At 38.2% G+C, this 13,423-nt stretch overlaps 1 protein-coding gene across 2 annotated transcripts in view; it reads right to left on the bottom strand.

Moving 5' to 3' along the window:
* Window positions 1–13,423, bottom strand: part of EGF (epidermal growth factor) — a 56,793-nt gene that overhangs the window by 23,795 nt on the left and 19,575 nt on the right. For both annotated transcript variants that reach the window (XM_030947482.1, XM_030947483.1), the window contains 7 exons: window positions 10,898–11,023; window positions 9,768–9,890; window positions 7,436–7,558; window positions 6,171–6,296; window positions 5,041–5,177; window positions 3,028–3,176; window positions 1,321–1,425 (listed from right to left, as the gene is read on the bottom strand). In XM_030947482.1, coding sequence (XP_030803342.1) covers window positions 1,321–1,425; window positions 3,028–3,176; window positions 5,041–5,177; window positions 6,171–6,296; window positions 7,436–7,558; window positions 9,768–9,890; window positions 10,898–11,023 — 889 coding nt within the window. The remainder of the gene's footprint in view (window positions 1–1,320; window positions 1,426–3,027; window positions 3,177–5,040; window positions 5,178–6,170; window positions 6,297–7,435; window positions 7,559–9,767; window positions 9,891–10,897; window positions 11,024–13,423) is intronic.

Here is a 13,423-nt window from a genome sequence, read left to right as displayed (position 1 = left end):
AAGAGGGGTACAACAATAAACAAATGAAACTAAAATTACCCATTACCCATGAAAAACAAGAAAAAGTAGGCAGATTGTTTAAAAAAGATACACCAATATCAAGTCCAGAATATTCTTCCTTTAATAAAATCATGATTCTCAGGGTCTCCCTCTAGAGTCCTGTGTGTTATTCACTGGGTGTTTAGCAGTTTTCAATGAACAGACAATGCTAAAAGGCAAGTCAAAATGGAAATAGCTATAATTGCAAATAATGTCTGAAGTTTGGGCTCATCTTCCTAGGTGCCAGTTGCCTCTGTCAGGTTTACTGAAATAACCCAGAGATTCACTTAGCTTTAGTTACACAAGCAGTTTTGCACTAACTAATGCAGGGATCACTATTTTCAAGAATTCAAATCGTGTTTCGTATCCCTCTTTAATATTTCAACTACAGACATTGCCATAATGCCTGTTCACCCTTTCACCATTAACTTTCTAAAAAGTTAGGTTTTAATGATGTTTTCTCATCCCTTTCCCCTTGCATGCTTTGCCTCTACCAATAATTCTAGTAAACAACCTGGCAGAACCTACCTTTCTTCAAAGTTTTCCTGCAAAATATTTCTATAGCATTCAACCTCTACTGAACGATTCTTTCAGGTCTATTATGGGCAGAGGCAAGCCAGCAAAACACCCTCCCCAAACCTGATTCATCAGTACTTAGTTATAGCCGGATGTGAGCATCAAAACAGAATTTAAAGGACCAGATTTAAAATACTCCTACTACAAGCATACTGACTAAAAATCCATGGGACTTTGCCATTGATTGAAACAGCCAGAATTTCATCAAGAGTGTGAACACATGGGATCAACACTAGTTAAGATAGAAGGTACATTTAAAACAACAAATCTCCAGAACAGCAAATTAGGTTTAATTTCCTCTGAAACTGAAACATGGACCAAAAAAAGGTATTTTTGTAAGCACTGCTCATTAAAAGTGATTACCTTCTTCACACTACTAGATATGGAGCCATCAAAGTTTGTAGTGAGGTACCCACAGCTGTCAGTGACCTCAGTTTCTCATGCTTATCTTTAGCTTAAACTGCATGTAGTATCATTAATGCTCCAACTACTTTCTTCTAAAATCTATATGAGAAATGAACATGTCCCAGCTCATGAAAGAAACATTGCAATAAAACATTACAGTTCACACAGCTCCGCAAGGCAATGACTAATCCAGCACGAGATTAATGCATATTTTGACTGCCAAAAGGGCAAAGCTTGCACACTCATTTTTAAAAATCAACCACAAGCATTACATGATTTACTATGTTTATCACTCCTTACTTAGCAAATGGGTGAATGGCAATCCCTCGGGGCTGGGAGAGATCCTCCCAGATGATCATTTTTCTTTGCATTCCATTCAGATTGCTCCTCTCAATGCACACCTTCCTGCAACACAGAGAGCACTGTTAGGTCCTCCCTGTCATCTTTTTAATTGCCTTCTTGGGCTGAATGCGCTAAGATTTTGCATTGCTTTAGTTAAGTTGTAATAAATAATTTCACAGTGACAGGAAGTAATCCTGCTGATATGGGATGTCTAGTTGTTTTATCAACAAGTAATTCATGTTACAGCTTCATTATCTGGTCCAGGGCATGATGATAAAATACCTGCTGGTCTGCAGAAGACATGAAGTTCCCCTTCTTTGGGTGCATAATGAATTGCAAGTATGATCACTAATAGATAAATGCTAGCTTTAAAAGGAGTCAGGAGGAAAACCATCTCCTAACTGAATACCATTACCAAATGTGTAAAGAATTTTTTTAAATAGTACTTTTACATAGCATTTTTCATCCAGAAATCAGTGGTCATTTCACATATTACATCTATTTTGCAGGAAATTATGAGGCTAAGGTTCTTAAGATTACTCATAAGATCTGTGGCCAAGTCAAGTATAGAAACTACATTGCCAATCTTTCAATTCACCTTTTTTCCAGAAAACTGATTTTATTGCTGCAATATTCATCTTGCCAAACAAATATCAGCCTCTACCTGCAAGCAAGCCACAGCCTTCCATGCCTCTTTGAACCTTCAGAGAAAGGCCCTACAGAGACGGAAGGAGAAATATATTCCTGCAAATGTGGAATTCAAACAGGTAAATGCAGTGGGTGAGAAGGAATTTGCAGGTTCAAATTCTCATATTACCCCTGAATATGTCCTGTCTTATGGAGAGAAGCACCATAATCTTCCATTTCACAAGAAACACTGGCCTATTTCTACAGCAGCTTAACCATGTGACAATATTGTACCTAAAAGCAAGGAAGCGGACTAGCAGAATATTTAAAGGAGAAGGAGAGTGATCTAAATACTCAAAATTACTTTTTATTGGCTAATGAATTATAGATCATGTTGAAAGCTCATGACCACTCTTCAAGGAGTCTTCATTACCTGTTGTGATCTGAAACTGCCTTTTCATCAAAGATCAGCTTTGTTTCCCTCTGCATATAAGGTGAGGTATCAGCTGAAAGGTGGCCACATTGTCTGGCAGCAGTCATTTCTCTTTTATCAGAGATAATTGACAAAGACTCTCCAATAACATGATTTTAGCTGCCAACAACACTGACTTCTGCCCAAGAAGTACTCAATACCATAATATTGTTTTTTATGTGTATGTATGTATATACAAAGACATACCTATACACACACACACACACATGCAGAGTATGTATATAAAAAACAGTGTAAGGAAATATATTCACATGCACATATGTATACAAGCAGTGCATGCCTTAGATTCCTTGCAAATGAGTCCAAATCCTTGCTTCTTGGAAAGACAAAAATAAAAACACAATACAGACTGCAAGTGAATTTCCAGCATTTTAGTTTTACAGAACCTTCCAACTGTATATACTTGGGACTAAAACTACCCAATCAGAATGTGAAGCATCCCTCTACTGAACTAGAGGGATATCTCAGTTATTTCTGCATCATCAGTGATTTATTCCAAATGTTTAACAGCATGCTTCAGCATAAATGCCCTGTGGAGCATGTACCCTCTGTCTGTCCAGTACAATTTACGGTTAATCCAGTCCACAGCAAGGCCTTCGGGTGTATCCATAGCTCCATGAATAACCTTTTCACGATCTGAGCCATCCAGATTAGCTCGTTCTATCCATTTCAAGGCAGTGTGGGCAAAGTAAATCTGTGAATAAATAAGAGACAAGGTGTCATTAGTTCTCATCTCACTTTCTACTCTACCTGCTCTGTCTAGTAACTCCATTTCTAAAACACCTTTTTCGTCTGGAAAATTCCCTAAAGTGCTTATTCACAAAAAGCTGCACAGGTAACCCGTGATCCCTGATCAAATAAAAAGACACTTATCCTTCAACCAGGATGACTTCTACAGGCAGCTTGGGCTTAGCTGTAAATCCTGGTTGCCCTATATACAGCCCTCTGAATATCCTGTAGTTTTGTTTCAGCCAGCAGCTACTTCACAGGAAGCACAGCTGAGGAAGCCAAAGTAGCAACAGGCAGAAAGAAGCACGTTGTCATTTCACTGGCTGATCATGTTGAAAAGTGAGAAGTGTGGAGAAGACAGCAGTGCTCTATGTATATCAAGGAGCTGGGAAGGGGAAAAGTTATAAAATTTACTTGTATTTTTTTCCACTCTTCTATCCTGCAGCTATCTTAATTTTTTACTAGGCATCTATTCTGTAAGGCTCCAACATTTCCAGAAGAGGTTTCTTAGTTTGGGGTCAAAAGTAAAGTTCTTTGCTGGTAGTGAAACCAGGTCTGCATTTTCCAATGATGTGTAAATTTTGTCTTGTATCCAAATACCAGAGGAGGCAAACATTGCATGGCACAACCATATCAAAAGTAGTGCTGAGGCTTTCTTTGGAAATGGTAACAGCAAAACAAATAACTTTGCTTTGATGCTGGCCATGAGGTCAAACAAAACAGGAGGGAGCCTCTAGCCTTAGCCCAGCTAATTCAACACCCTGGGAGCACAAAGGGGTGCTGCCTTGCCCCTCAGCTGACACAACCAGGCTCCTGCAGCCTGGCTGGCCCCTGCATGTCCCCCCACCTCTGTTCTGCCACCCAACACCGTAGGAGGGGATCCCTGGTGCACACCAGAGTCCCTGGCACAGCTGATCCACACTTGGCACAGCACAGGGCAACTGCTGCCTCTCCAGCAGGGCACTATTTCGGGAACAAGTGGAGATGTTCCAGGAGTGCCTGAAGTGCTCCTCCTGTAAATGCAGATCTGGTAACATTCACATTTGTTTAGCTGTGTCCATCTAGGCCTTGAGGTGCTTCCAACAACTTAACTGAGCTCCTCATCAGCTTTCACTGTACCATCCAGTATTTCTTTGCAACACTTTTACAGTCTCTCCATGGGAAAATATAACAGTCTGCCACAGAAGGTTTAGCAAAGCACAGCTGAACTCCTTCCCAACTCTGCAGGCAAGGAGTAGGACATTAGGATGTGGTCACACAGACAAACAGGTCTTTATACAAAGATTCCTCTTTCTAACAGCACTGTCTAGTATGTGAGGAGTGCATTTTGGAAGAGCAATAGACGCTGTGAGCATTCAGCAGTTTTGCTCAATAATATCAGGACATGGGAAATAATTCTTGTTAAGACTACTCCAACATTTACTAGGGATCATACAGATTTAGCTGGATAGAATAGAAGATACTTTTGCTTGTACCACTACACAGTGAAGAAACTCTACAATATATTTCCAGAAAACAGCACTGCAGTCTTAATGGAGAAAACTCACACAAAAGTTTTTTAAAATTGCAATCATGCCTGAAGTGAATTTAGACATCGAAATTCTCTATGAAGTATCATTTTCAATGTACAAAAAGGAAATAAATAAAGGATGAAATGCTTCATCTAATGTTTGGCAGTCTGTACCAGTTGTGCTCCTAGACAGGCGACAGAACAAGGAGCAGCATAATATGTAATCCAGATCACTGACACAGGAAAGGTTAAGGCACATGAAAGCTCAATCCTTTTGTCCTTGCAACACTCCAGAATCCTCTCATTTTTAATGCCTTACCTTATTTTCCACCGGGTCAGAGTCCAGAGCTAAGACTACTCCCATCTGCCAGTCAAGCAAACTTGTGTAATCTGTTCCATCAAAACTGATCTGGCGGATATCTTGGCCATTTGCAAATAACAAAAATGGCTTAGGACCTGCCGATTAAAATTTGCCAATATGTTAATTGCACTAAGTTCAAAGTGATCTCTAACTTGCATTACTACCTAAGTAGCATTGTAAATAAGTCACAGTAAAAGATAAAATGGGGAACAGAAGTAAAAAGAAATTACGGCAATTTTCCTACACTCCACTTGCCTAAGAAATTAAAGATAAATGTGAATATAAGTTTACAGCATCAGCCTCAACATTTCTGACAAAAGGAATCACTAGTCCTGCTGCATTTCACACTGACTGCCTTAGCCTCAAGGCAATCATCTCTCTACATTTCACAGCATCAGCATAAACGATAGAAAAACTTGAATTTGCATATGGAGAAGTCTTTTGTAGTAAAAGCAAGAAAGATACCATTCTCAAAAAAAAAACAAAAACAAAAACAAAACATAGCTTTCCCCTTATTTTGAGCACAAATTAAAAGCTTCCTTTTTCCTTCTCTCTCTTTGGCAATTGCTTATACCTTGCTGATCACCAAAGTCTGCCCTTTTCTCAGAAAGAGCAGAAGGGTCTGGAATCCAAAAGTGCACATCAAACACGTCAGCTTCCTGGGGCCAGTGGGGAGGGATATATCCTCATATGGAAAGTCCTTTGCAGACTATTTCCTATCCTATTCACCAAACAGAGAGACTTCAGCCCCAGTTCTGTAACACTGGGCAGGAACTGAGCCCATATTTATGTGAAGGCACAAACCCTTGTGTACTGCAGGACAGACCTCCACAGTATGGGAGCCCAAAATGAAATGTTGAAGATGGATCACAGATTAAAATTTATGTGAAGGAGACAGAACCATGTACTGGTGCTTGTTTGGCTTTATTTCCAAAATTGGTTATCTTTCCTAACAACTAATACTTCCCAAATTTCACAAAGTAACCTAAAAACAGTGCAAAAACAGATCCCAGTTGATCCACCCTAAAGAACTCAAAAAAGGATTTACTTTTTTTGGCAGAAATATGCAGGCATACCACGACACCAACCTATAGCAGTGCAGTGCTTTCTGTCTTGCTGAAGCTTATATCCAGGGAAACAAGCACACTCCCAGGAGGATGGGCTTAAGGAAGAGCATATCTGACTGCAGCCACCATTATCTGGAGATGTGCAACCTTAAACAGAGCATTTTTAAAATTTTACTGTGCCGTTCTAAAAGAAAAATGAAATACAACAAAATCAGAGGTATAAGAGGTATATTCACTCTGCTCAGGATTTCTACAGTGCAAATCATCTCAAAGGCCTCCTGCTGAAAGCAGAAGCCTAGGGAAGTGAAACCAAATAAGTAGCAACTTGTTCCAGAGTTTTGCTGAAAACTTAGAACACAAGATGTTGTGTTGTAACACAAAGTGGGAGGGTGGGATATGTAAAAAGAGAGAGTCTTTCATGTGTTTCAGAGAACTCTTCTCCCATGCAAATCTCATCCCATCTACAACAAAGTAATAAATTTTATCGGACTTTGCACTCTATGCAAAAAACCAGCAAATTAATGCAATTGTCTCCTCAGAAGTTAATTAGGCTAGGATGACAAATTGATACTTTCTAAGAAAACAAACCAAGATTTCATATAAAAAGAAACCATTCTTTTGGGGTTTTTTTCTGTTACATTCTCAATACTGACATGAGTTAGCAAAACAGAAATAATGACTGAATCTATGTATAAAGTAAAGTCCACAATATGAAAGGGATTAAAAGGGAAAGAGGATTTTTCACAGCATAAGGCTGTCAGTAATGGAGCTATCTTGACCCCTAAGACTGAAAAGATGCAGTTGAGAAGGTACAGTCCCCTGAATTTGGAAAATTGCTGTAGTGGGGAATGACAGATTGAGCGTAGCAACTTCAAGTATTCTGACTGCAAAAATTCCATTTGTGGGTAAATTAGAGTGACTCTGAACATGGGGTGCATGACATCAATAAAATCATCACCTGAGCCTTAATTTTGTATGTTTATGTCCTCTCAAGTATAAATTTTAGATGTCTCCCACAACATAAACCTGAGACATGCCTTGATCTGCGCTGACAACAAAAGAACTTGGCCAGCAAATATTGGATGTTGTTGTGACTAAAAATCTCTTTAAAAATGAGGATGAATACTGTTCATGTCAGCACTCAAATCACCTTACATTCTATTATCTTGTACAGTCATTTACAGCTGTTCAAAATGAGTGTAAAATGCCTTCATTCAATTCTGGCTCTTGGTGCCAAGAATAAACAGACCCTGGCAGTGACTTCAGCTAAGAAAAATATTCCTTACCTGTGCATGTTTTGCCATCCACTTTGAGCACAGATCCTTCTGGGCAATAGCAAACAGGGCCTTTGGATGTTTGAAGGCAGCCGTGACTACATCCAGTGTCATTACTTGCACAGGTAATTAGCTCTACAGTAATTTAAGGAGAAAAAAAATCCTAAATGATGATAAAAATTTTTACTAAGCCCCCAGTAAGAGATTTTAACACCTTCTTAAATAGCAAAAGAAGAAGAAAAAGAAAAAAAAGAGTAGGGAAATTAAATATATAAATAAATATAATTGTGATCTTTAGAGTACAACACTTCTGCAATCTTTCTGTGGTTTGTTATGCTGTGTTTCTGTTTTTCTTTTCCAAATTTTTTCCATACCTCCTCCTAATTACAGCCCAGGAGAAAGCCAAAATTGCTGAGTCCTGAAGCCATTATCCTTATCAAGCTTTAATTTTTCCAAAATACCCTGAAGATTTGTTAGCAAAATAGAAGTCATTTTGAAAAATTTCTTTATTGTACTTCATCAAAAATATATCAGGTTCTAAAAACTACAAGGAATCTATACTGAAAGAATAAGTATAAAAGACCAAGAGAATGAGGAAGAACTACTTTTCTACTACTCCAAATATAAAAGAGCTAAGATCAATCAAAACAGGAGATGAACCTTCCAGAAACAAACTATGTTCCTTAGTGTCAATTTTAGAAGTTATAAGGGCAAAATCACCTGAGGACTTGGCAAGAGCTTTCCTTTACTTGCTGTTAGAAATATTGCAGTGCGGACATTTTTTTTAGTATTTCTATAATACAGTTTCTCAAGATGTGCTCCTTCCACCTTCTGCACTGCAGCACTCCATCTCTTTGTCCCAGTTCTAGTGCCATATGACTGGAACCAATGCAAGATTTCCACAGCTCCTTCTATGAATCAGCAGCACGCTTCGGCCTAAATGGTGCATAGTTCTTGCAAATATTGCTTCTGCAGGACAACTGCATTGTGGACTGGACTGTGCCAACCACTCCAGCACAGAGAATGGGGTCCAGAAAATTCCTTCTGACCAGAGCTTGTGGCTTTAGATTAAGAGCTTCATAAAGGACTTGGAGGACAAAGCATCAAAATCTCTGGCCAGCATTTGGACTTCTCATCACGTGTGTGTCTCTCTCCCAGACTGCATAGCTGGTGAATATCTGCCTTGTGCTGCAGGCCACATTATCCATCCTGCATCCCCAGCCTGTGCTAGAAAAACATTATTTTCTATCTAATTTGAGCCACCCAAAATGCAGGCATACAGTTCAAGCTGTTCATCCAAAGCAGGACTGAGTTTCACAGCATCTCAATGTTGTTTTGGATGCAAAATGATATCCCATCTCCCAGTAACCTCTGGCTGCAGCCCTCCCATAGTTCTTCTGCTGCAGTTGGCTGCCCTCTGCAGCTGTGGCACACACCCTGGACCCCCACGTTGGGTCACTGAATCCTGCTCCTGGCTCCCTCTTAATAAAGAGGAAGAAGTGGCTCTTACAGAATCACAGAATATCTTGAGTTGGAAGGGATCCACGGAGATCATTGAGTCCAACTCCTGGCCCTGCCCAGGACTCTTGGAATCTAAAATAGACTGACTGTTAGAGTCTATGGCTATAAATACTCTCCAGTAGTGATATTTAATATACCCTAGATCCTTATCCTGCCATGATCCACACAGAACTCATTGGTGTGCACTGGCATTCCTGCTTGGGCCTTATACCAATGTTTTATTTCAAATAAACAAAGTAGGATGACCTTTTTCTATGCATAAGCTTCACTTCAAAAGTGACTGAAAATATTCCAAGACCTCAAAACTTGGAATCTTTTCACATTTTATGTTCTAGACTTACTTCAGAAAGGCTTAATTCATTTGTAGGCAGAGCATACACATTTAATTGCACTAATGTCATACATATTAGCAATGCTGTCAGCCCTGATCTGAAAAGAAAATACATGATGCTGTGAGCTGCTCTTTCAGAGACTGGGCAAATCCTTAGAGAGTGAGCCAAATTCAGAGACCACATTTAAAAATACATAACTGCTTATCCACCTGGAATGTGTCACCGGGCCTAGTCTGAGAAGAGGTCTCTCTTGAGATAGGACTTATTTCTTTTTTCCTCCTCTGAGGAAGTGCACACAATTTCTCACGTGTAACTTCTGCTTCCTTGAACACGACACCTGAAATCAGTTCGCTCACTTTAAGCCGATCCTGCTTACATAACATGGGATTGGAAGCAGCAACGCAATACACAGAATTTTCAGCAGTTCCAGTGTGAAATGAGGACTCTATCCAACAGGATACTCCAAGTGTTTGTGTATTACAGCTCCTTACCATGGCACGTCTTCCTGTCAGGCAGCAGAACGAAGCCTCTCGGGCAGGTGCAGTAATAGGAGCCAGGGATGTTCACACAGCCTAAAGTGCAGCCGTGATTCCAGAAGCCACATTCATTAATGTCTGCAAAAAAAAAAAAAAACTCGTTGTGTCAGAATAGCCTCATCAGCCAATGTTAGGGAATAGATTAATGAAATAAAGTAATAGTCTGAAAAAGTATATCCTTTTTTTTTTCATTCATTTCACAACAATGTGTTTTTTCTAATGAACCATAAGAAAACAAGTTTGCAGACCTCATTCAAATCAGTGTTGAAAACCTTCTAGCAAAATATACTTGTGCTCTGTGTGTCCAGCATAGGTACCTAGAGGACTACCAAAAGATGCCTTTTCATACAGATTCCAGTGCCATTTAAATCCTGTGCACATCCAAAACATGTACATTAGACACTGTCTTAAAGTAAAAGTTCTTTTTAAAAATTTGGGTTCAACATGACTTAAGTAAAAGCCTCAAAACACAAGTGTATTAAAAGTTGAAATTCAGAAATCAAACCCGAGAATTTCCCGAGAACTGGGAGGCTGATACTCAGGCAAGTTTGTAAATCCTGTAAGCTAGGAATTCTGATGCCATTATGTCTTATAAAATCTGGTCATGTAGTGAAAGACATGCTTTAAAAAGCTTTTTTGTTATCTATTATTAATAGAAATTTTAGATTTTTTAATAAAACAATCCAGATTAAAATATTTAGAAGCATGTTAAGTATTTCTGTCTTTTTTGAAATTATACTTCAGACAGGCTTCTTGTTGCTGGATTATTCCATGTTTCACTTTTGGTGGTACATCCAGTTTTATTCTTCTTTTAAAATTAAATTAACACACATAAGCATTTCTACTTGTCTGAAGCTCCTTTACCTACTCAGACTAAGACCAAAATTTCTCACAAGAATAGCATCTGTGACACTTTCATAGGTCTTGTTTTAAACTATTTCAGACTTGGAAGGACACAAAACTGAAATGGCACACTGAAATTTTTAAAAGCTCATAGTAATTTTTCAAACTCAAGATACTAAGTAAAAGAACAGAAGAATTTTTTCATGTGATAGAATAAAGTGGATGAGAAATTCATGTATTACCTTCACAAAACTGTTTATTTCGACTTAAAATAAAGCCACTAGAACATTTACACCAGTGAGTCCTTAAGTCTGGCCTGCAGATTCTTCTTCCGCACTTTTCTCTGTTCCAATCACAGATTCTTTTTTCTGAAAGAACAATTACAGTGTAAGTAGACTGGAGTTCTTATCATATTAACCCTGCAGTAGAAAGATGATAAGAGATGTATTTTCTTGTCAACATCTGCTTGCTCAACCAAGCTGAGCAACTTCTTATTAATGCAAAATAACTTCATTTTTTTCCATTGGTAAAATCAGGCAAAAAACAGTCACTGTAAAAATGAAAGTACTTGGAGTACTAGGAGTAGGTGCGTCCAAATGATCATTTTGAGCTCTATGTCAGCACAAGCAGATTTAGAGAGAGCATGAACTAAGGGATGGTTTGGTTTGGATCCATACCTAGAGTGACTATGAAAGGGAAAATTCAAGTTTCCTATGCCCCCAGTCCTGCACAGTGTTATATATTACTTTGTAAAACACTCAGGAATAAGAATTACAGAGCTAAAAGGAGAGAAAAGAGATTTTTAAGACACAGCATACAAAGACTGTTGTTGTTGTTATTGGAGTATCATTACCACCTTACTACTCATATTATTTAACAAAAAAGATAACGGGAGATTTTAATGACCATGTGTTTCATTTGGACAAAAGGTCCATTTGGCCAATTTTAGAGAATCTTTGTATTGGTGTGGCTCTATGAGAAACACAAGCATTATAAATGTTGAGTTCAAATTTCGAACTCAGAACCTTTCTTCAAAGGAAGAAGAAAAAATGTGCCCAACAAGTCCCCAGGAGCCTTCCTGTTTCTCCTGCTTCACAGGAAAAGCTACTCCAGTGTCCTTTCTCATGAGAAGGATTTGCAGAGCCTCATGTCTCTGCTCAGCTATCTTTCAGGGCTGGTGCTTTCACAGATATGCAGCACTCCTGATTTTATTTTTGTCTCCAAAATGGTTATTTTTGCTTGAACTGATGCTACTGAATGTGGGTGTGCAGCCACACAAAATGCTGTCTTTTCCCTGGGCTGTGTGTGCAAGACATCACAGGCTCATACAGGCAAAGAAATGAGTATGTGACCAACTTTCTTCTGCTGTTTCCCATTCACAATCTAAACTCCAAAAGATGGAAAACTGCATAATATTTAAGCTCCAAGTTTATTCTTCTGCCAGCCACAACAGAGAAAACATTAGCCCTTTGGTGGAAAGACAGATCATATCTATAAAATAATATATAATTTCCCAGACAGCTTGGCTACAGACACAGACACCTTGCACATATTCGGTTAACTGGTTAAGTCTTCTGTAGCAAAGGTCATACCATTAAATCCAAAATTATGAATGGATGACTAGGTAGATATTATCAATGTTGTTTAGCATGTTATCTTTCAAGAGGCTAAAATTTTGTGTGGTTTTAGGTGAACCTCTTGTTTTGTAGAATTAATTTTAAATTGGACACAATCTTTTTCTACTGCAACTGAATTGGGAACATAAAGTAATAGAGAGTCTAATCTTCAAATAAAGAACTCATTAGAAAAACAAAAGTGTAAATGCATGCAACCACAAAGAAACAGAATCCACAAACAAGATCACATTCAAGGCTGCATCATATGCTTATCATTGTTTCTGATTTTTCTCCCCATAGTTGTACCATTATTGATGTAAGTGGTCTAAAAAGACCTAAGACACCTGGAAGTTACAGAATAAATAACAGAAGCTACAGTTTTGCCATCTGGACCATCTCTGGAAGATTAAAATAATTCTTAAGTAAGTATTAGAACTCTATTATTATAATAATTCTTAACTAAGTATTAGAATTCTGTGTAGCCATATCGATACATAAAAACCCAATCACATTTCAAGCTTAAAGAGAATGGTGATTAAATTATGAATCACAAAGTCTATAATGTAATATTTTCTGGAAGAACATCATTACAAAACACTCTTACTAACTTATTTGTGTTTTGTGGGGTTTTTCACCTCCCATCACCTGTCTTACATGGAAATACATATACTCAGATATTAGCCTGATGCTATTATCTTGCACTTGAAAGAAACACAACATAATTTCTCAAAAAAAATTACAGGAGTACTGAATATCATTAATCTGTTAGGAAAGATTATTTCAAAGAATTCCAGAGGCAGTATTCGAGATTTTAAGATATTTCAGATATTTTATGAGCCATTATTAAAAGTGACACACCAAAGTTGTTCTGTGGGGTTACAGCAAACCCGTAGATGAATTAATGCTCTTCCCTTTACTAATTGGCCCTGACCAATCCAAGGAAGTAGTTTGAAAGAGAAAGGGAAGAGGGGACCTGAGGAATTTAAGTATCAAAGTAAATAATTCAAATTCCAGAAAAAAAATCAAATCATATCAGTTGCACACTTCTTCTAAGTTCCCTTTTCATCTGAAGGAACTCACTGGTTATCCGCTTTAAAGAAGGCTTGATAATTCACAGCTGACACTACATTGCAATGTACATTTTCCTAGCTT

This window comes from Camarhynchus parvulus, chromosome 4 (genome assembly GCF_901933205.1).
Source record: "Camarhynchus parvulus chromosome 4, STF_HiC, whole genome shotgun sequence".
In the NCBI taxonomy this organism is placed as follows: Eukaryota; Metazoa; Chordata; class Aves; order Passeriformes; family Thraupidae; genus Camarhynchus; species Camarhynchus parvulus.
This window is presented reverse-complemented; position numbering and strand designations above follow the sequence as displayed.